Source organism: Pempheris klunzingeri, chromosome 24, assembly GCF_042242105.1.
Source record: "Pempheris klunzingeri isolate RE-2024b chromosome 24, fPemKlu1.hap1, whole genome shotgun sequence".
NCBI lineage: Eukaryota > Metazoa > Chordata > Actinopteri > Acropomatiformes > Pempheridae > Pempheris > Pempheris klunzingeri.
In genome coordinates, this window is record NC_092035.1 from 12142610 (window position 1) to 12166826 (window position 24217).

The 24217-nt window shown below is 43.8% G+C and overlaps 1 protein-coding gene across 1 annotated transcript; it reads right to left on the reverse strand.

Annotated features, from left to right (window-relative positions):
* Window positions 1-1015: 1015 nt before the first annotated feature.
* On the reverse strand, window positions 1016-22536 carry LOC139223625 (neuronal membrane glycoprotein M6-b-like). The gene is made up of 7 exons (XM_070855591.1): window positions 22410-22536; window positions 6482-6668; window positions 5798-5957; window positions 5044-5212; window positions 2818-2891; window positions 2666-2731; window positions 1016-1219 (listed from the first exon to the last, which is right to left on the reverse strand). The coding sequence occupies exons 1-7, from the start codon at window positions 22477-22479 to the stop codon at window positions 1067-1069; spliced, it is 879 nt and encodes a 292-aa protein (XP_070711692.1). The 5' UTR covers window positions 22480-22536; the 3' UTR covers window positions 1016-1066.
* Window positions 22537-24217: the final 1681 nt, after the last annotated feature.

Here is a 24217-nt window from a genome sequence, read left to right on the forward strand (position 1 = left end):
ATTTACGAGCTTCAGACGTGCTAGTCGGTAGATTTTGTTGCCTGTAAGCGGAGCTAGGCTAGCTGTTTCCTGTCTTTATCTTTATCCGTCATACAGGACATCATGCAATCTTCTCATCTAACCCTTGATAAGAAAGCAAATAAGCGTGTTTCCCAAAGCGGTTCCTTTAATAAACCTTTGCTACACCTCTGGTTTTAAATGAAAGGTTAACACCTTGGTGGATAAATAAATTCTTATTATCATAAATGCACAATAATCCTCGAGACACCACATGATTCGAGTCTTGTAGGTATGTCTGTGAGAGAGGGGGGCTGGGACGCTTTGAGTTATTAAGGGATTTTCATTCTCCCTTATTTTTTCTGTTTTGTAATAGTGCAACAACGTATCGAGCATTAGCAATAAAAAGTCTACAATGGAGAAGAAAGTAAAGGAGAGAAAACCTATGAGCGCAAAAACAGAAAGAAGAAGAAAAATCAGACATACTTTTCAGAGAGTATTAAAAAAAACAACAACATTCGTACACATTCGCACAATATATTCATATTCATATATATATGCATATAAAACACCAAAAAAACGGAGGATGTTGGTCGCTGCCTGGCTTCCCTGTGGCTGGCGCAGACAGTGAATGTTTTTTTTAGGCTGTTAGGAGTGTTGAGAGGCCGTGCTGGCTCAGGGGGCAGGGCCATCACAGCCGGGCCACGTTCACGAGCCGCCGCCCAAAAGCGCGAGGGGAGGAGACGCTTCTGAACTGATGTACCGTACCTGAGCTCGACCCCGACCCCGACGGGCGAGCTCTCCCGTTCTGAAGCATCTGCCTCCGTCTTGGGCCTGCCGCCTCTCCCGATCCTCTATTCTCTTCCCCTCTGGTGTGAGCGCACGCCCACGACTCTTTAACAGCATCGTGGAGGGGAAGAGAGTGGAGGGTCAGGAGGTTGGGGGACTATCAAACATGACCGAGGTGGTTTGTTTTAACAGAGGGAGGGGCGGGCGTTAGGTGTTGTGGGGCGGGGGTTGAGGTGTGGAGAGGAGATGGGTGGTGATGGTGGGAGAGGATCGCTTGTCCTTATGAGTAGGAGGAGGAGTTCTGGCCCTCCTTGGAGCGCGCCTCGGCCTCCAGATCCTGGTCGTCCTTGGTCTTGATGTCCTGGTAGTCGTGCGTGGAGACGGCACTCTTCAGGTAGGCCCAGTTGGCCGCCAAAATCATCAGGTAGTGGATCTGAAGAGAAACGGAGATGTTTTCTTGATTCATCATCAGGACAGGAAATAAACAGCAGCGGAGGACTCGATCTGTGGCCGGAGTACGAGCCACATACTCACTTTAAGCAGGTTTTAAGTATGTGGTGTGTTCACTTTCCACTGGAAAAAAAGCAAAATGTATGAACTATTCTCCCACAATGCAAAACAGAAAGGAAGCTGGTAAAGTTGGTGGTCAAACCATTGAATTTTTGGAAAAACCACTGTGGTTTGTTTATGAAGCCCAATTGGCGTGACATTTTCTAAATCCTGATTTATTTCCTGTTAGTGTAAAATGTAAAGTTAAACACTTTGCATGTAGTTAATATCTGATGCTGCTCATGTGGGGATTGTTGAATCCTTCATGTTGAATTCCTGAATCGTTGGGTCTCTCTCTAATTAAAGAGTTTGGTCTAGACCTGCTCTTTATGGAAAGAGTCTTGAGATAACGCTGTTGTGAATTGGCGCTCTATAAATAAAGATTGATTGACGTGAAAGAAGAAACATTTTTATCATTAAAATCTGATACTTTTCTAAGATCTTTTCAGTGCTGTTTCAATTTGTTTGAATGCTTTGCAGCTGTGAGTAAGCTCCTGTTTCCTTCGTGCACTGCATTGTGGGCTAATTGTGTACGAAAGTGTTTTCAGTCTAATGTACACTTAGTATACTTAATTCTGTCACTTTTTCACTGCGAACAGACTGTGAATCAAACTCTGCTTCCAGGTGACTCCACTAATTAGTGCTCATCAGTGAAATCATCTGGCAGCCTTGTTGGGGATGAAAACCTGGACTGACTTCAGATCTGCACAAATGCTGCTAAATGGTGTTTGAATGGAGAAGATAATGAGCTTCAAATAAAAGTTTAATGACACAAAATTGCCTCGCTGACTGAGCAAATGAGCGAACATGCGGTATTGCGCGCAGGCTGTTGCACAGCGTCGCTGCACAGTTTGAAAGAAGCAGAAAGAAAACCACTCTGAGACCATTCAAACGAAAGGTGCCACAACTTCTCAGTGATATACTGCTGGCAGCTACAGAGGTCAATATAAACTACTATAAACGTTTTCACCTCGCATGGACACTCCTGGCACCCTTTTGCTCAGATGCTTCTCTTTTTAAACACTTTTCTGTATCTCTTTTTGCTTAGTGAATAAGTCCAGTGCTGTCAGGAGACAACGCAGGCATGTGGAGAGGTGCCTTCTGCCTTTTTACCATCTCCATCTCCCTGGACATAAAACAAAAGAGCCCTCCTCCACAGCACACTGACCCCGTCTACACACACACACAGCAGAGGCAGGCTGGATTTCACCCCATAGGATGACATGCTGGCGAGCATGAGAGGCGGCGTTGCTATGGCAACAGATAAGCACGCCATGGCAACGTGCATATTTTGAGAAGCCCATTATCAGTGGGATCACGGAGAGCTTACCAGTGCGATGACGGTGGCCCCGGCGCCGGCGAACGCAACGATGTAGAGGTGGTAGGACAGGTAGAACTGTGGGCGAAGGGAGAAAATTAGTGGGGGAGGGGGGGGAGGGAAGATAACATAGAGAAGAAAAGGTCAGGTCAGCGTCCTCTCACCTCGCTGGTGTTACAGATGTCTCCCAGTGTGGCTCCACAAGCTTTCCCCGGTGTGGCGTTCCAGGGAATAATACCTGCAGGATCAGAGAGATGAAACATCACAGGACTGCCGCTTTCTCATCTGAGACAAGAAGCTTTTTCCTCCCCCGAGACTGTATGATTGAAGGCATTATGAGTTAGGCTCGGATAAAGATTAAAGGAAACAGGGCGGCTGCTGTCCGTGCCTCTGAGCCTCTCCTGCAGGAAAAATATGGGTCATTATTTTGATTTAGGAAAACATTTTTGAAAACTCTTCCTTTCCTTTTCACTCCTTCTCCTCATTAACATCATCATAATAAATAAGATTGGACTTCGATATCAAAACTGTTCACTCATCAGCTCCTGAACTGCTGATATTAATTTAATGGCTGCCAGTAATTGGGGTTAATATTTCATGCAGTGTAGTACAGTACGACTGCCAATGAAGCATATGTGATCCTCATCCTACTTTGTAGAGGGGCCAGCTGTCCTTCAAATGTGGGTCACATACTGTACAGTGCATTAGGCCATCAAACAGATAACCAGATACGCAATCACAGGAGAGTGTTGCTGTGCTGTAATACTGTAGGAAGGTGGATTTTCATAGAGATTCAATCAGGCTCTCAGTAATCTATCTGTAGCTAAATGTATTTTTGAACTATTCCTGTATAGAAAATTACATTCATAGCGAATCGGGGCTGGATATAAATATGTGATGTTTATATTTGTCTATAAGGACATAGATCAGTGTAAAGCCTTCTGAATCATACTGTCATATGACAGTGTATAATGTAATGCATCATGGGTGTTATCAAAGCAAGACTATGTGCTCAGTTTAATACATTTGCTGCTACAGCTTGGCGTATTCAAGAATGAGCTGTCCTGTGTGTTAAGGAGTCTAATGGTGGCTGTAGTTCGTAAAATGTTGGCTTCTTTCTGCATTTTATATCCTGCAGGTGAAGCCTGGGCCACACGTGTGAGAAGCACCAGGATCTTCTTTTATGTGCAACGCTAAAAGCTTTTATTGGTGAGGGATGTTTGAGCTCACTCGCCTTGATCAGGGGAATTTCTCTTAAACTTCACACATAGCACAGCGTGAAGGCAGATCCTGTTTACTTCAGCTGCAAATCAAAATACCTGCTGATACGCAACATGTTGCACGTAAATGTTTATTTTATTTCACTACGCGTTTCACCTCTTCTATGATTGTGTTTTGGCAGGCGATTGTTTTTTTTTGCTTTTTTTTAAATAGCCTCATTAACAAACCATAAAGGCACTGTTTTCTGTATTCAGCTGACGCTCTGGTGCTGCCCACCTAACCGCTGAGCGCTGATCATTCAACAGTGTTATGGCACGATCACACATGTGTAAAATTAACACTGAAGAATGTCCACCTCCTGTATACTCCCCTTCAATGGGAGCAAAGGGGAGAATAAAACATTTTCTCGCAGCGGTTGGGGAAAATCTGCATCTTCACCTTTTGTGGAGTTAAACTTTGGTGAACTTCACTACCAATTTCACCTCAGCAGGCGACGGTCATTCTCCCAATTTTGAGAATGTGTGACCTGACAAGCTAAACCTGAGGGATCACAAGATGGGAAAGGAAAGGAAAATCTTATCTTTCTTACAAAAATGTTCCAGTTATTTTTTGGGACTTTTCTGGACCTGTTAAGGACTCATGGCCACATCACACCTTTGATGACGTCACAACTAAAAAGGATGGAAAGGTTGGGGAGCACAGCTATAAAGCTGCCACTGAAGTTTAACTAATAATGCACTGAGGTCTCAAACAGTTGTTTTCTGCTGTAAAACAGTGCTTTTAGAATCCCACTTCTCAAGGCCCACTTGCCCTCCAAGTTCTGCTCCTGCACACCTGATCCAGTTTGACTGTAATGAAAGTGTGCCATCCTTAATTAGATCAGGTGTGTGCAGAAACAGAGCAGGGCTAAAATACAAAGGACGTGCTGACCTCGATGACTCCAGGGTGAGCTGCTTGGAGGCTGTTCTTCATGGCTGTTTGCGGTATTTATTAGGATCAAACAATGAGCACTTCTATCTACCTGCACCATAGTTTTAACTTGATGAACCTTGATGATAACCGTCATCACTAACTGAAGTAGATGACACCGTAAATGTAAATTAACTGCTAAATGTCCCAAATTTCAACTATTTAAATGAGTGGAGTGGGATGTGGGCTGGAAAACTTACCGTACTGTCTGACGTCCACACAGATGGAGTCAGGCAAGGTGATGTTGGCGTCGGGAGACCTCATGGCAGCGCAAGTAGTCCACATGTTGAAGAAGAGGAAGACGGGTATCGCCGTGAAGCCGAAGATGGCGAGGAAGGCCAGGGCGAGGATGTAGGTCAGGAACATGAACTGAGGAGAGAGAGGTTTATATTTTGTCAATATGATCTGATCACCCCAAAAGATAAAGATGCATTAAAACAAATAGGTTAGTATCATTCCTTACACACCTCTGCCCCCCCTCACACACACAAATACACACTCAGAGTCTGTGTTTAAGCTAATGTTACCGGACATCTGCAGCAATTAGAGTAATCAGGCTAGAAAGGACAAACTGTGCCAGAGTTACCCTCAAGGGCTCAAGTGGGATTCTGAGTGTTTGTGTGAGTGTGCACAAGTGTTTCCGTGTGTATTTGTCGTTCTTATGTCTCTGCGTGCGTCCATGGATGCACAGAGGTGGGCGATCGTGCCTCCGCAACACTTTGATGCTGACCCTTGTCCTGGCTTGTAAAACCACCGTGAGTGAATGTTTTGTGTAAGCCTGTACACACTATTTTAAGCAAGGACATTATAAAATGCACATCAGAGTAATTAAATCTAAATTAGAGGCTTTAATTTGGAGTGGAACTGGGTCAGTGGGTGTGATGATTTGCAGCAGCTGCTTGTGCGTCGTGCTCATGTGTGTGTGTGTGTGTGTGTGTGTGTGCGTTGACATACGAAGGCAGTGATGCAGCGTCCACAGACGGTGGTCTTGAAGTCGCTCTGCAGCTCCTTCTTGATGGCGCTGGTGGTGTAGAAGCCCTCAGCCAGCAGGATGATGGCGTAGACGAAGAAGAAGGAGGCGATGCCGTAGATTATGTACTGAAAGATCTGGATCCTGAACACACACACACACACACACACGCACAGAGAGGAAAGAAAAATGTTGGAAAAACCTAAGAAATAACACAAAAGCTGCTGATCTCAGTGTAGCGTGAACAGTTTCTCATTGGGGATCAAGCTTCCCTTTGACAGTAGGAACCATTGTGAAAATAATGTACCAGAAATAGATGTTTTTGGGCTCTTTGATGGATAAAATGTTGTGTTTTTTGAGAATACCTTGACTCTCTCTGTGAATACTCTCACTTGAGACATTTACTAGTTTTAGGGTATTCTGAGGATGGCTCTCCTCGACAGATTTAATAACTGCAGGGGTAGTACCAGTGTTTTCACTGTTGTTTCAAGGCTTTCCACTGAAACTATTAACGGGGCCAAGAGCTCATCAATGATTCATACATTAGGATATTATGCTCCTTTAGTTTTTGTGAAAACTCGCTGTGAAGCACCTTATTCCATTATGTGCTTTAGTGTTTTATTTTCACTGATAAAGGCAGATTTCGGGTGGTGCAACGAAGAACTTACACCATAGCGAGAGTGGCGTGGTCACTGGTGACCCTGGAGAAGTGGTTCTCCAGCATGGTCAGGGTGCCGGTCAGCGCCACGTGGCCGCAGCCGCAGAACAGGGCCACGCCTGAGAAGCAGAGGATGGTGGCCACCAGGGAGGCATACGGCACCCCGCCCAGACATTTGATGCAGCACTCGAAGCATCCTGCAGGGGGAGACAAAAGGAGGGTTAGCTGACTGATGTTGAAACGTTCCTGTTGGACATTTCCCATACAGCTAAAAGTCCTTTGAGGAAGATACAAGAACAAACAATCTAGGTCAGATTTGAAAGCAGGCAAATATCAAACGGAGCGAACTGAACTGTCTGCAGCTACATGACACCTCATGAAGAGGCTCGAACGGGCTCTGGTGATGACACCCACTGCAACCCCCTTTGTCCACTGCCGCTTAAACATTACTTGTGCAGAAACCTGCGTGGACGTTCATGCTGCTGGGGCTGAATCAAGCATGCGAGCTGCTGAGAGTCACGCTCGTCTCTCCGAGTCTAAAAGAGAGGAACAACACTTCTTCTTGTCAGGCATGTCGAGCGGCTAATCATAGCATCTTTCACAGTTAGTGCGTTCACTTTGAGCTCAGCTGGGAGTGCTGAATATTACATGTAAGCCGCGCTACAAGCTCACATCCTACACTGCTCGATAAGACTTCTCCCTCTTGTCTTTAAAGGCACATTTCAAACTTGACAAGAGGCCTTGAAAAATGGGCCTGCACACCTTGCATATATTTCCATCTTTCTCCAGCATTTTGCTCATTTTTCACACCTCCAAAATGATGACTGATAGAAAATCATCCCTTGTGCTCGAGCAGTTTCTACAGAATGATGATGATGACGATGATGAATTAATAAATTCGTTTTCCATTAACGGTGGCAGCGCGCGAAGCTTCCTGAGTGATCTATGAGCTCAGGATGCAGGTCCGGGGAAATCTGCTCCCATCACAGTCAAGAGGATAAAGAGGAAAGAAAAGGAGGGAAAATAACACATTGTATTGAGCACAAGAGTCGCATCTTATATAACAACCCCTTAAAAATAGCTCCTCCAGCAAAGCAGGAAGTTACTCTGGGAAAAAAAAAAAAAAACGACAAATGAACTGTCTTGTGTGTGCCACTTTGCTGTTTCCATGACAACCTGCTCCAACTGGCAACTCTGAAGCATCATTATTTCATATTCAGAAGTTTGCTGAATCTAAACATTCTTCCAAACCTTTACTAAACCCTCTGTACATCCACTCTTTTTCTAATGGAGCGCCCTGGCCAGGTAGTGTTATAGACTAGTCGACAGTTGTTATTGACGAGTTTAAAAGGCCAGATTGATTTCAGCCACACTGAGGGGAAGAAGAATCATCGATAGCATCACTGCTGATTTGCTCAAACCACTTTTGGTTTAGAATGAAATCTCTAATGAATGGAGTGGCATGAATATTGGTTCGGCTTCCAGGCGATGAATCCTAAAGGTGATTCCCTGACTTTGTGATTTTTAACTAAATGTCTAAACAACTATTGGATGGTTTGCAATGAGCATTTGTACACTACACTCACAGAATGAATCCTCTTTTCATCTCGCCATCATTGGGTTTAAATTTCTTTGGTTTATGACCAAATACCTGCAAAACATTTGCTGAACATCGCCATGTTTATGCTGTCATTGTTAGCATGCTGATGTTAGCTGTGCAAAATTACAGTCTGACAGAGACATTAGCTCTTAGCGACAAAGGAAAAGTCGATGTGGAAAAGTAGTTTGTTTGCTGAATTGAGTTTTGCATAACTGCATAAAATATACAAATCAAAATAAGTGAAATAACTTTATACAGAAAGTTTAGTAATTTCATTCCACAAAATTTGATTATTTCAGCAACTTCACAACAAAAGTTTGAAACCTTAATTGTAGGCCCACTCATCAGATTTATGATTAATCATCTTGTGAATATTAACAAACAGCTGGTAATTTACACAAACGTTCTGGTACTAACAGACTTTTCATTAGTCTTAATACAGAAAGTCCTTCTCTGATAAGAACAGTTTTGTCCTGTTCACTTGTGGTGACCCCCTTCTGCTGAAGCTTGTTTCGGAAGTTTCTGACCTCGGAGTGGGGTCGTGTGCCGGCACACACTGAAAACCCCTCCTCTCCTTCTCTGAGTGATTTAAAGCCCAAGCCATAAATCTAAGATGCAACCCCTTCTCTCTGAAGTGTGCTTCTGCTGAAGACTCCGCGTTGCGTAACGCAGCGGAGGCTCGTTGCATAATAGATCCAAATCCTATTAATGTTAATGAAGGAAGCGGGCTGATGGAGAGGTGGAGCTGATAAGGCTGGATGGCTCTAAACTCCTGAGCTGAGAAACAGGCCAGGCCTCTGGGGGCAAGGGGACGCTGCAATAGACTCGCTGGTCGATACAATGACGACCGGGAGACTGTTTAAAAGCTGCTCTTTAATGACACTCTATCCTGCAAAAAACGCCAGTCTCAACAGGTAATGCAGTATATTAGTCTTCCTGTCTTTTTTACTTAGACAAGAGCGTAAAACCCTTCCAGAGGATGTGCTAATCCTGCTTTTTCACATGCAAATCAAGAATTTCCAGGTGACGTTATCTTGATATTCATGGACTGTACCTCAAAGTAGGGAAATTAGCCTTTTTGCAGATTTTGCTCCACCTGAATCCAAGATAAATTTCAACAGGGTATGACTAGTATTTAAGGTTCTATCTTTTCCCTGCCCCCATGCAGCTTTGTGGATGAATTCACACGTTTCTTTTAAACACTGGACGGGCCCCTCATCTGGTCCGCCTGTGGCTACGACTGTTCGTCAGCCTCAGTTTTAAAGTGCGCTAATGGGAACCAGACAGGCCGGAGTGGTCAGCTCCAGCCGACCCTAATGGAAATCAATGGACTATTCATTAGAGTAGAATTTAGGTGACACACCGAGGCCGGCCCATCGCTCTCATTTTATACCTCGCTACATCTTGCTACCTCTCGTCTCTGCCCTGCTTGTCTTCTTCTCTGCTCTCTTTTTGAAATATGACTGCATGCCTCCGCTGTACTTACAGTGAGGCAGCTGGAGTTAATCGCTTAGACAATATGTTACGCTCCTGTAACGATGCTGCATCATATATCATCCCAGCAATCTCAGACCAAGGACGATGCATCAGGTTGTGGAGACATGTTACAGGCTGTCTGTGAAGGCGCCTGAACACCAGCTCGCAAATGTGAAAGAAACGATTTGGGGATTTCTGTCACCTGTTTTGTCAAACAACAGAACGGCAAATAATTTGACAGACAGGAGCTACAATTAAGGATTAACATCCCCTGCTGTTAAAGCTTGTTCTCCTTCCAAAAGGGCTGTTGTGGCCTGCAGGACAAAACTAGAAAACGTTCCTTAGCTTAAATTAGGATTGCAATTTGCTCTTTTTTTCCACCGATAGAGACAAAAGAGAAAAATGAGAGGAGGAGATGAAGGAAAACCAGAAAGGGAACGATGGCAAAAGCGAGAACTATCGTTGAGATAAAGGAAAAGCAGAGGTGAATGGAGAGGAAGAGCCAGCAAGAGATCGATAGAAAGCGAACCGAGAAACAAAGGGAAGAGGAAAGGGAGAGACGAAGGTGAAGAAAGAGGTAGAGCAAGCGAGGAAGAACAGAGAAAAGAACAGAGAGAGAAACTGTAAGCGAAAAGCACTTCTTGGCCCCAGGGCCGGCGAATAGCAGTTGCCATAGCAACGTGTTACCCACGACCCAGTTCAGTGGTAGCGTAGTCCTTCGCAGCCGCTTCATGCATGTACAGACACCGATGTAGAGTGATGTAACCTCAACCTAAAGATTGGTGCTAAATGGTGACAACAGTCAAAAATAACAGAAAAAAAACGTACATGATGTGAAAGCAACTGAAGTGATGGAAAAACATACGCAAGGAGAGCGCTGCAAAGTATCTCTACCTATATTCTACTGGTTAGGATTTGGGAAATGGGTCAAACAGACATTGTATTGTTTAACATGAATTAGAGATAGATGGCGAGAGAGGATACGATTGTTTTATTTTATCAGTTCTGCATAAAATTCATTACACAAGAGAAAGTGATGCAGACCACTGATACACATCCAGCTTGATTCCTGTGTTTTCAAATGTAAAAACTGGTTTTCACTGAGACATGATTGAATCTGCATTAATTAATTTGGCCACTTGGTCAGCAGGAACAAGCTACAACTGTTAATATCTAAAACAGTTGATATGGTGAACATGCTAGATTTACACATCCTGCAGATACGGGGCAACATAATCATTCATTTGTGGCCTTATGCACCTGATGAAAATTCAAGCTGTCTCTTTTAGCGCTGTTTTTGGTCTCCACCAACTACCTTTCTGGCTCTCAATCAGTTAAATGCACCACTATGTTCACCAGCTAGCCGCCAAATTTGTCTGCTGTTTGGTGCTTAGCAGGTAATGTCCAGTGGGTTCATCAGAACTGTGTTGCTGGAAAACTAAAAAGCTCAATGAAGCAGTGAAGAACTGCAGTCTAATGTGGATTTGTCACGACAGTAGACACGGGCTATGACAGCTTTTAAGTTCAGGTTACCGTCACCAAGGCAGCCTTACTTTTTTAGGTTGACATCTTTCTACTCTACTTGATACATTTCTAAAATAATCATGCAGTTCCAGTGCCTTTATGCAACATTGCACAACTACAGACAGTTAATGATTTTTGAGAAGCTGTGCAGCTGCACAAGATATGAAAAAAAAAATTAAGACTTTGTCCAAGAGAAATTGTCCAGCGCCCCCTCATGTTAATTCATCATTATTCCTAGTTCTCCCTGCAAAGAAGCTGTTTGTGTCCTCTTAACAACATCTCCAGCAGCAGATAAACCACACAGTCGATACAAAGCCTCCATTTGGTTTTGTCTTTTTTAAATCACATTCATATTCCGAGTCGTCGTATTGGACAAGAGAAGCATTCAGGCTCTTTGATTGGATGAAAAACGGCTGGAGACAGAAGTTGTCACAGACTGCTGACGTCCTTTGTGATTATGCTCCGCTTCCTGTCAATCACCTGACGCCCACAACTTTCAGTGAAGGGTGTTCGCCTTACAAAGTTCATTCCGACATTGTCACAAGGTTTGAATTTGTAGCGTTTGCATTTTAAAAACAATAAAACAATTTAATCAGTCATCTCTACAGAATACAGCCAGTATTTCTCTAGCACCAGTGATTTCCTTGCTGCCATGCCTATAAAGCAGAGAAGAGAGAAGGTTACACCGACTCTCCTGATTGTTAATTATTTGCTATAAACTGAACAACCCAGTGGCACCGCATGATTATCGCCAACTGTTCGTACGGACAATGCATCTGCCAGGAATAGCGTTAATAAAGCTTTGTGAATATTTCAGCGGCCGGTCTGGTCCCTGCTTGCGGCTGTATTCCAATTTAGAAGTGCTGTATTCATTATGGGGCAATTTCCTCAATGCATTATGGGTAGATTCCCACAAGAGCTGAGGAGAACCTCAGACAGAGAGAGAGAGAGAGACAGAGAGAGAGAGGGAGAGGGGATGGGTGTGGGAAAGTAAAGGCGAAAGTGATGGGAGGGGGATGGATGGCTGCGTCTACTCTGGTTGAGATGAAAGCGAAGTCCCATCTGTTTGATGGCAGCAGACTTCAGCCACAACAACACACACACACACACACAAACTCGTAACCTAAGCTTGGGAGATTTCCGTCTTTCCACTTCAGTTGAAGGATAAAATGCCACTCTGGGCTTTTATGAAACCGTTTTAAAATCCATGAGAGAACATCAAAACCGCATCGTCACGAAGTTACAAACAAAACTGTTTCCTTAAAGGATGATTCCACTTTATAACAACTCGGCTCTCATTTTTCTCATTGAGACAGAAAAGTATTTGGTTAAATCTGAGAACACAGCGACATAGCCACAACAATGTCCAACAGGGAAAGACACACAAATGTTGGTAATCATCATAATTCTTTTGTCTATAAAATGTCTGTGTTCTGAACGCAGCAGCTTCAGTCCCCATCAGTGTCTACATGTGATGCATTCAGGCACAGAACTGTGTGAATGGCTCACGCACTTTAGCAGCCTTCAGAGCCAAATGCATAATCACGGCAGATACACAAGTGACACGCAGAAAATAGACTTGAAGCAGAAAAATAGCTTTAGTCACGGTTATGTGTACAGAAGTCAATCATGTGTGTGCATGTGTGTGCATGTGAACAAATGACTAGAAAATGTGGCTAGAATTCCTACAGAAGCTCCTAGAGTCCAAAAGCTTAAGATAATCAACATAGTGTCATATAAATGTGAAGAAAAGCAGAAAACCCTACAAAACTGGGAATCTTGAAACCATCAGACGATGGCAAAACGACTCAGACAACTAATCTATTATCAAAATAGCTGCGGATTAATTTTCTGTCAGAGTTATTCAGTCGATCACCTGTAATGATGCGTTCAGGTAATTTGTTTTGTCCCCATTTTTCAGTTCTCAGCAATCAACTTAGTGATGTTATAACTACTGATAGGAACAAAAGTAAGTTGTAATAAAGTGGAATTATCCTTCAAAAGCTGAAAGCTTTTTGGCACACAGAAAATACTTCAGGATATGTATTTTGTTTAATTTCCTCTTCAAATCATCTTGACCTCTTCCTCACCTCACACACCCATCTGATAACCAACACATTATCGAGGCAAATGTTTTCAGTAATCGGCTTGTTTGCGCTGTTGATCAAGAGGACACAATATGCTCTGAGCCAGGTAAGAGGATGACGCCAGCCCCCAGCGCCATTCCCAACCACACTTTCTTTTTTTCCCACGGTACATAACTGACCCTAATCTCCTGTTTGTGAGAAACCTTTGGCTGGTTATGCAGCATTATGAATGCCACAAGGTCAGCATCTGGCCGGGCGTAATTGAGCATGATGGACTCTCAAATCCCGTTCTCTGCACTTTGCTGCATGATCAATACTTTTATCCTGCTGATTCCCTCCATCTCCCTCTTTCTGTGGCCAAACTGGACTAAATGCTGACAGCTGGGTGAGGGGGTCAACTCCCAAGACGCACAGCAAACAAGCCCACCCCGGCTGAATGTAGAAATACATACAGTATGCAGACGCATGAGTGGATACAGATAAAAAACACACATACTGTTGTTCTGGTGAAAATAGCAATCAGCTTCTTGGTATGGTTTATCTTCAGGCAATCTCATAATTTGGAGTGAATAATCACACAATATGATGCAAGAAGGCTGCATTCGTGTCCTTTAGGCCTATTTTATATAATGAGGCAAGTACAATTAACAGCAGAGCATTAAAAGGGTGTCTTTAAAAGTGGCAGGCTGCAGGGTGCAGTGGGTGGCCCTGACAGCAGATCGTCCACTGACCGCCTACACAGGGTGCAAACTCACGAAACAGCTTTCAGTTGTTTCTTTGTGATCGAAGCAGGATCACCTGTCCTGAGCTGCCGTCTGCCGGCTCAGCAGAGCGAAGTGAACACTGTTATTTTGAGTCCTGTTCCACCAAAATGTAAAATGGCCCCTCTGGGCAGAAGTGCGGTGCCATCAGACTGAATGGCTCTGTCGTTACGCAACCAACTTGTCTAATGTCGCTTTGCCTGAGATGTCAAAGAAGTCGGCGGCCCTCCCCTGGCCCGTGCGCCTTCACTCCACCCTCCTCACCCTGATGTGATTATGGAGATTCACTTTCCAGCAGCCTCAGGCGCTCTGTGAGCACTGTGTGAGTGTGTGAGTGTGTGTGTGACGCTGGCACATGGGCCTAAGTGAGCATGGACTCTCAATATGAGTAACTGAAGAGAGCCTCATTTGCTGTAACACAGATCCACTTTCTGTGAAGGCTGACTTCACACAATAGGTCTTGTATGTTTTGTATTCATTCGACAGAAGAAGATCCAAAAACAAAGCTTATATCATCATGAATAATGTGACCGTTTTAAAGCAGGACCAAAACAGAAACTGAGAGACAGGATGACCTACACATCATACAGGCCCCGTCATTTCTCCATGTCAGTCATGGCTAATGATGACAAGTGCTAATCGGCATCAGGCGTTTTATGGGCTATGCATGAGAGGAGCAGATTGGACATCAGTGGGTGATGGAGGAAGGCCAGAGGAGGTTGGCATCACTCAGGAACAAGGCATGCTGCGCCAACCTGCCACTTGCTGCTATTCATATACCCACTGCAGACTGGGGTTCAAACAGAGATGCATTGTTGGAGGGTGATTACTCTGTACTGATAGCTTGTGCATTTGTTTTTACATTCTTGCAATCTGTTGCTCCTTTCTTGCAAATAGTTGCCTGCAACTATTTCCCGATGCCTAAGGTGACATCAAACGTCTTATTTTGTCATTGCAACAGCCCAAAATCAATCAAACGGTTATTAAATTTAGATCGATATAAACCAGAGAAAAGCAGCAAGTCCTCACATATGACACTTCTCTGATTGTGCTCTTGTTGCTCAATATTTTAAGCACTTATCAGTTTTCTGTAATTGTGATGTTCAACCACAGGGACTGCTGGCTAGCAAAAGTAACGCAGACTCACTTAAAATTAATAATTGATAAGCAAATTTGCTGCAAATTAACTTCAACCAATTGACAATTCAGCTCTCGGATTTTTTCACATTAATATTTAAATGTTACTTTTTACTTGTGTATTGATTTACTTATTTTTTAATAAATAAATGCCATGCTTTTTTTTTTTTAAGGTAGGAAACAAACTATGGAGGCATCATGCAAAATGCCAACAGGACACATTCATGCTGAACAGTGTTTGATTTGTGAACATGAAAGCAGACAAAGCACATTTAAATATAAATCTGACCACTGTGTGGGGACGGAGAGGGCTGAGTACCAACACAACGGTGAACCACACGGTCTCGCCTACACGTGTGCAAAAATAGAGCTTTTCCTTCAGTGCAAGCAAAGCACCGACAGACATTCCCCTAAACCACTCCTGGTCATTGACACGTAAACAAATATAAGCGCACACACCGACCCTGACACACACACACACACACACACACACACACACACACACACATCCAGATGGAGGCTGACAGCATGCTTTGGGCAAATGGCTTCAAATGAGGAACACATGAGCCTCTCCCTGTGTGACGGCTTTCACATGCTCCCACAACCTCACACACCTCCGGGGCGAGAGGAGAATAGGCGAAGAGTGTGTGTGCATTACTGTGTGTGTGTGTGGGGGGGGGGAGAGAGAGAGATAAGCAGGAGAATCAGGATGAGACAGAGAGGAGATGAGTGTCACTAGATTTGAGCAAGAACTGGAACTTTGTTTCAGTTTCTTTGCATGCAAATTAAACTGAAAGCACAGCAAAAACTCAAGCCAAGAATATACTAGAATAGACCCTCTGATTTTTTTTGGTTGTCTGGGACTTAAGATGTTACCACAACATCCTCTTGAAGCCTGCAAGTCACAATTATCATGAACAAACACACTTCTTAGATCATGAGTGTCCTGACACAAAAGTGAGTGTAAGGACTTTCAAAAATGTAAAAAAAAAAAAAAAAAAAAATCCAGTTTATCTTCATGCGTACGTTTAAAAACAGCTACAATTTCTTTTGTCCTCAATATTTTTGTCACTGAAAAACTAATTGAGGTAATTGATGGAGCTTCTTGATGAAGGCTGTGGTTGCATTTAATACTTTTTTTTTTTTTTGGAGCATCGATCTAGTGTGTGGGAGACTTTTTATTCTTGATATTGTCGTTGGAAAACTCCCACAAAGAGATGAAACTAGAGAGAGAGCTTCTGCCTGAGTGAGAGGTGGGTATGTGTAACAAAGTCAAGTAGGAGACGGATGCCGATAACAGTAAGTCTACGCAGTGGATGGTATGTGGGTGCATGAGAGAAAAGCAGCAGCACAAATGGTGGAAATGTCCAAATCTGCTGCTATTACACTGAGCTTTCCCTCCAGTGGGGACATTTACATGCAAATTGTAAGCTTGACTTTGGTGTTTGGCAAATATCGAGCAAACTAAATTGTGATGTCCAACAGTTAGCTAGTATAGATTTCAAACAAATTGTGCTTTTTAGCATGGCTCAAAGACGCCAACATGCAGAAAGTGGTGATCCATTAATGGTGAAATAAGTTTTATTATATAACCCAAATATTAAGTATAGCTACTTAACGTCTGTAATGCAAACAGGGAGCTAGTAACTAACTATTCAGCATGTAGAGCAAATAATTTTCTAGCATGTAGGGCAGCCTACATGGCACTGCATGGTGTGTTCTCCATTCTAACTGTGACCATTAGTGCTCTGCATCATGTTTTCTCCACAGGAGGGGCACCATGGAGAACACTTTATCACATTTTCTCCACTGGTTGGTCACCATGGAGGGGACTTGATCTTGTTTTCTTGCACATTGGGTCACCATAGAGATGACTTCATCGTGTTTTATCTCCATCCAAGAGGCACTGGTGCATTGAATCGCCTCATCTTGGATTAGACAAGCACATCCAAAGCGCATCCACCATACCAAACTGTTCATTTATTTTTTTTCTATTTGAGCGAAGGGAAGAAGGTGTTTGGATATTGTGCAATTTTGCCATTAGCAAAGCAGTAGTAGATAAATGTGTATAGGCTGACTGATTAATTTTACCCCTTTTCTGCCGTAAAGTTATCACACACATACAAGTGCTGAATAATGAGTGACTTTTACTCCTTAAAGAGTGTGGAGAAGAAGCTTCTTAGGATTTGTGTGTGTGGCAGCAGCGATTTGCTTTGGCCTGTAAAGTGGATTACAAGGCGTAACAACGCTGAACCAGGCAACATGTTCATTCAAGAAAGGAGCAGAAGTCACCATCGGTCAACTTCTAATATTTACAGTAGACTTTTACTTTTAATGATCCATAAAGGATTAGAATGTTTTATGAAACACAAAACAAGTTATGCTTGATCTACTGTAAGGTCAAGGAGGCAGGGAAGGGAACTTGTCCAATATTTATCGGCAACACAGACCAAATGTCAGCACCAGCAGGGAGAACGGTCCCGCTCCTCTCCTCTCGCCTCATCATCAAACAGGGGTTGGCCTTTAGATTCACAGCCTCAACCAGGACTCAGCTGGACTCTGTTGTTGTTTTTTTTTTTTCTCAACTGACCCCTGTCGAGTGGTAAGAAATTGTACCCTTCTGGCTTGGGCGTTATCAGAAAGTCACCCTGGTTCATTTTCACATCTTGTAACATCACTGTCACTCATTGAAGGTTTCAGTCTGGAGAGTTTAGAGCTGCAGTAATTTCATTATCTGCTAAAGTTATTGTTTGTCCAATGAAATGTCAGGAATATTCCAGAGCCAAGGGCGACGCCAGTCCAGAGCCACAGATATTTAATTTGCTATCATAAAAAAACAACAACAGATATTCCCATTCATAGCTGGAACTCTTCTGTCAACATATTCAGTGGTACCAACCTTTTCCAACCCCTCAACAGAAGTTCAAAAGCCCAAAGAGCTATAGATTGTTACATTAAAGGCTTATCAGAGGCTTAAAGAGGCAAAAGTAGCCAGTATTTCATATAAAAGAATAAATGGCAGAAATGTTTGTATAAGTTGGTATGACAAAAATCAGTTTTTATTAATCTTATTTCTTTTAATCATCTTGTGACAGATTTAGAGGTTGGGTACCACTGGACTAATCCATCAATCGACTAATTGTTTCAGCTCTATGTGAGTTATAGCAATAAAATCAATCTAATAACCAAGACACAGATCCATCAAAGAAATGACAAGACCACAGATTCTTTATTATTTTCTTTCATGGTGTAACAAGCGACCACAAGAAAGTGACCAATGGAATTTAGCAATGAAAGGAATAGTTTGACACTTTGGGAAACATGTTTGTTTGCTCACCAGCTGAGAGCACAATGTCTAAGAAGCTGCAGCCAGCAGCCAGTTAGAGTAGTTTAGCTTAGCATAAAGACTGGAAACAGGGAGAAAGAGCTCGTCTAGCTCTGTCCAAAGGTAACAAAATCCACCAATCAGCATCTCACTAACTCACTAATTATATATTTTGATACATTATACCTCATGTTTAAATAGCACAAAATCTGAGGTGCATTAAAGACAATTTGCTATTTCTTGGCCAGGAGCAATAACTTCCTGGAGTTTCTGCTGGTTGCTTGGCAACTAGTCCCAATCTTCTCATCTATTTCCTGGCAAGAAAGCAAAACGTATTTCCCAAAATGTCAAACTATTCCATTAAACACTGTCACTTTAACTTGATATCCACCTCCTTTAAATCACTCAACTGACTCACTAATTCTCTAGCACAGAGTCTTAATATCCCACTCTGCTAGGGTCAAACATCACAAGTTTCACTGGGGGAAAAAATGTAAAGACTGATTACGAGGAACTGTCTTTGTGCTTCAGAGGCTGCAGCGAGCTCTGCCCTTCCATGCAGAAAATTTGACAAAACCTGCACCCCTCCAGACGATGATGTAATCTCTTACGGCTCTGATCTGAACATCATAACTAAAGGCGGCGAGCCAGCGACGCGTTATGTAAGAGCGGGCACTCGCACACACATAGGAAAGGACGGAAGGTGTGTGTGTGTGTGAACAGGCCAATCATTTACAACAAAGTGAAGGACAAACAGACCCAGAGAGAGCGATCTGAAATGTACTCAGAGCCACTTTGCAATCCTCGAAGCCGCAATAGGGATCCACATTAAAGGTAAAAAGGAAAATGTCACATGGGACGCGGCTGCTTTCTCTAATCAAACAGTCTCATACTAATGAAATCAGATATAATTGTACCTCAGAGAGCGTAGCTGACATCTCGTTATCGAGTGCTGAGCACAGTGTACCTCTGCAGACATACAGATTAGAGATTATAGGACGCAATCAAGCAAAAAGATCAATCCATACCCACAAACACCGCCGCCGCCCGTCCCTCAGATTATAAACCCTGCCTGTGCGCTGTGTTCATTTTCCAGTTTGTAATTACTCACGGCTCAATGTCATGCAGAGACGCTGCAAAGAGACACAACAGTGGTGCAATCAAGAACATGGGCTGTTTACCATAATTAAAATAGCTACATCCAATCAACGTGCTCTTAACGGCAAAACTGTGCACGTAGCATCTGATGCTAACACACAAGATGAAGACGAATCATCTAAAATACGTCTAAAATGTTATGCTAAGCTAACATAACTGTCGCTTGGTCCTGGCTTCACGTCGAGCGGGCAGGTTTGAGAGAGGTGTCAATCTTCTCGTCTAAAAATCGTTATTGCATTAAGACCATACGGTCGCTTCAGATCTGGTTATTAAAAAAACGTGATCAAGATTTATTGTGAGTGAGACATTTTGCAGTTGAAAAATGAACTTGTGGCTGCTCTTTGGTGGACAAATTGTAGAATGAGGACAATGTTTCTGAATGAACTTTTCTATTGCAATTTCTTCATATTTATAATCCTGTATGCAGAGATTTATGTGACTTGCTGATAATAGTCAATAAATGGTAATGAGCCATTTCTAAGTCTGGCTCTAGCATACAATCCTTCGCATTAATACAAGACTCTCAGTCGGACCGTCGTACAGAAAGTGTTTCACAACGTGCACCTGGGTGTTGTGACTCAGTAAAATGTTACGTATTTACTCTATAACTTCCTACATCTGTTCTCTGAATGAGAAATGTATTAAGAGGCAGCGCTGGCACCCACCAACACAAGCTCCTTACATGACAGCGTTCGCCTTCTTGCCCCCCACTGTAAATCTCCAGCTTCTTAACGAATGCTATAAGCTTATGGTCACATTCCAGATGTCAAAGGCACACACAAATGATTACACCGACAAATAGGCCATCCTCCAATCCAGTCTATTTTGGTACGCTGGTGTGGGCGGATACGGTTGCGCAACACACCTGGAGCACAACAGTCCAGGCTGCAGAGGTGGAGCCGGGCGATAATTCCACTGCTTCAACATAAAATGGTGATTAAGGTATTCAGAGGGTTAATTGACTAACTATAAATATGGCCGCCCACCTGCTCAACCATCCTCAGGGTCTTCATGCAGACTCGCCCACTCGGTCACATGAAGCTGCGAGTTAAAGGCTTCCCATTGGACAGTGGCCTTTGCGTAGCAGAGCGCCTCAGGAGAGGGTGATGTAATGTCTTTTTAAAACATCAACTGTTGAGGGACACCCCACTCTTGTGCACCTTACGTCATACACAGACTGTGACCCAGCAATATTACTGAGCCGGGTCCAAGAATGGCTGCAGGAACTGCAAATAATGTTGCCATTTTAAAGAGAAAGTGTGCTGGAAGTTAGATTTTCGAGGTCAAGAAAATTGGGCAAAAAACTATTATAACCAGAAAGTCAAATCACGAAAGTAATTATTCAACACTGAAGCAACAAATGTGACTATTTGTTTTGCCATTTTCTAACACAGAAGCTAAAAGTGTGCCGATACACTGAGGAAATACTGACCTTTTCTTTCCATTTTGTTCACGCTGTAACTAAAAATGACTTTAAAATGGACCATTTCAAACACAAACCCTTTATTCCGACAGATCTGCTCACATGAGAGCGACAGAATGGTGCAAAGGAAGAGGGAACAAAGCAGGGGAAACACTGGATGCTGCTGTGAGGTGAGTGTGTGTAAAACCCCTCCAGGCCCCATGCGCTCTGACTTGGTATCAACTATCCTGCTCTCTAACAGCCAGCAGGGCAAACAGGCACCAAAATCAGCTGCAACACTGCCTCACACTCTGCACTTATTAGGAAAGAAAACGCTCATTAACGTCTCTTAATTGCTTGCATCCTCTTCTCCATCATCACAATTCTCACATCAGACAAATGTGTGCATTGGTATGATGAGCAGCCTGCTGTCAGAGCCCCTTCACTAACAACACTGCTGATTTTACAACCAAGCAACAGTGAAAACAAATCAGTCACATCCACTCTGTATGGGCGTTGAGTCCTCCAGTGCACAAAGACGCGCCTTCACTGCTCCTGCACACAGAATCAGTGGAGAAACAGCAACAGTTTGGTTGGAGAAGATCGGCCGATTTAACAGTTTCACCATTTGAATCATTTATTTTAGATGCACATTGCAAATGTTGGAGGGGTTTAAAGGATGCTCATAGCAGAGTCACCTTTCTATCTCACACAGAGCGTCTTTTATAAGAGCAGAATTAAATGTGTGCACCCTACAGAGGCTCCATTAACATGTCTGAGCCGCAGAGATGGAGCTGATGGCCACAAGCCTCAATCTGCGCCACTGCGGTCCCACACAACCCGGGCTTCACAGGTTGCAGCGCCGTCGCCTGTTCACACCCAGACACCGAACCTGCGGGGAGGGAGCCGCCGATAACAATCGAGGCGGCTGCGGCGGGAGGAGGGTCGTGAGGCGGCTGCTCCGCACCTGACGGACAACAATGCAGCCGTGCACGGAGCGCAGCGCGCCGCCACTTTGTCCGCCGCTCACCGAGTAGAAATAAACTCATGATGGTGCAACGACGCCAAAGCAAATTGGCATTTATATTTGCACCATAAAATCAGACCGTGCACGTTCCACAACCCATCAACCCGCCCACCCTCCTATTCTCCTCCACCAGCCTCCAAATCCCCTTCAAGGCGCAAAAAAAAAAAAAAAAACCCACACAGAAAACGTCAAATTGCGCCCGGGATTGTGGGAATAATCTATATAATCTGCAGCAGAGAGACCGTTTATGCCTTTTCGAGTCGCCCTCAGATAGGTGAGAGGCCAAAAGGAGGGGGGGAAAAAAAAAAGCACCGCTATTGTGTCGCGCACAAGCGAGAAGCCATTGCAAGTAGGTTAAACCGCTCAGACTGGCGCAGACGCAAATGCCTCTAACAGAAAATACAGAAAAAGGCGCAAATGTCAGCGGCTGATTGAGCGTACCTTTGCTCTCTTGTCCCTCGTCTTGAGTCTCCTCTGCGTTGGACTCCATGGCCGGCTTTGTCCCATCCATTATTTTAGCGGAATATTGTCTCCTTGTGGCACTTGCACCTTACAGTCTGTGGACGGTGGAGCCTATCCTGGTGACTTGATGCTCTCTCTCTCCCCCTCTCTCTCCCTCCCTCTCTCTCTCTCTCTCTCTCTCACTCTCGCGCGCCTCGTACACACCCTCCCTCTCTCCTCCTCACCGTTAAAGCACTGTCTCTCTATGTATATTAACAATCCGGTTTCAAGACGCAAAGGGCTGTCAGATTGGATTTATTTCGCACATGCGGATTAGCAGCCCCCGAATGATGCCAGATTACACTTTTAGGTCCATAAAACCACTCATGACTGTGGAGAAAATGATGCCCATGTTGTACTAAACTGCTTAAATATCACTCTTGATGACAGCTGATTGTCTTCCAGGCTCCATACTTCCCTTATTCACTTTATTTTCTCACTGAATGTCTCTCGCTGCTCCGATGGTTTCTTCTGTTTCTGGTCTGCAGGTGAAACATTTTTTTCATTCCCTGCCTCAGTGAAGTGGACGAGGAAATAAGGACAAAATGTGCAAGGGATGTAAATATGCAAACTCATGGGTAACCATGCATGCATGAATCCACACACACACACACACACACAACCACACACTCACCACCCCCTCTCCATCTGGTGAGTTGAGAGAGAAACAGAGTCAGGGAGGGATGGAAGGAGAGGAAGAGAGAAGGGATGTAAAAAGAGGTGATTTGGTGCTAAGAGAGTGTAAAGTGTACCTGTCAAAATGAATGTAACACTTTTGGATGTTTTTAAGCAGGAGTCGGCCCCAAATCACTGAGAGTGGACACATTTGGTTGTGTGTGGTGATGGTTAATCAAATCAAGCCGGCGCGCATGTTGTGACAAGATCCAGCACTCATTTCCAAGCTGTAAAGACATAATTCCCATTGGAATAAAGCCAGCAAACACACACACACACAAAGGAAGATGCCTAGTTTCCATTGTGTGTGCTGCATTGTTGCTATTATACTCCTGTACCTCAGCGTGTTTCTTATCTTGGACAAAAACACCTTCACTTAAATGGATTTGAGCTTTGATTGGATCTCCTTTGTCCAATCAGAGCTTCTTAACTGCTAACCAGCCATGTGTCTGGCTTTATTTAAGAGGAGACCCTTTGTTTACCTCCGAGGATGCCCATTGGCCGGGTGTAATCCAATGAGATCCAATCCAGTGAGAAATAAAGCAAGGTGAGCTCCTGAGTGCCTCAGAAATGGTTAAATAAGAGTGGGTGTGGTGTGATTATTCAGAGAAGGTGGTGGTGGGTGGAGGAGGGGGGGGTCTGTTTCCATCATTCACCCCATTTTCTAATAATAATAACATCCTGAAACAATGGGACGCCATCTGTCCCGAATCCTCTTAAATAAGGTTTTAATTTGGGCCCGTTTCAGACAAAGCTCAGCCCACACAACCGTCCAGGACCCCCCCTTCTCACACAGACACACACAGAGGTGACCCCACCAGCCCTGCTGTTTTCCTCCAACAACACATCAGACACCAGGACATCGAACATGACATATACGACATTTAGCGGACCCCTTTACCCCCCCGGGGGCTGAAATTAACGCCCGCTCTGCACCATATGCTGGTGGATCACAGAGGGTCCCATCACACTGCCTTTTTGACATTTGAATGGCTCTCTGATATTGAGCCGTGATGAAACCTGATCCACTGCGTAAAAAGAATGACCGCGCTCAAAGTCTCTACAAAACCAGA

Coding starts and splice junctions, on each gene's coding strand:
- LOC139223625 (XM_070855591.1), bottom strand. CDS start 22,479: ATGGATGGGACAAAGCCGGCCATGGAGTCCAACGCAGAGGAGACTCAA. Junction 5,958..6,481: donor CACGCCACTCTCGCTATGGT/GTAAGTTCTTCG, acceptor GTGTGTGTTCAG/GATCCAGATCTTTCAGTACA. Junction 2,892..5,043: donor TGTGGACGTCAGACAGTACG/GTAAGTTTTCCA, acceptor CTGATCCTGCAG/GTATTATTCCCTGGAACGCC.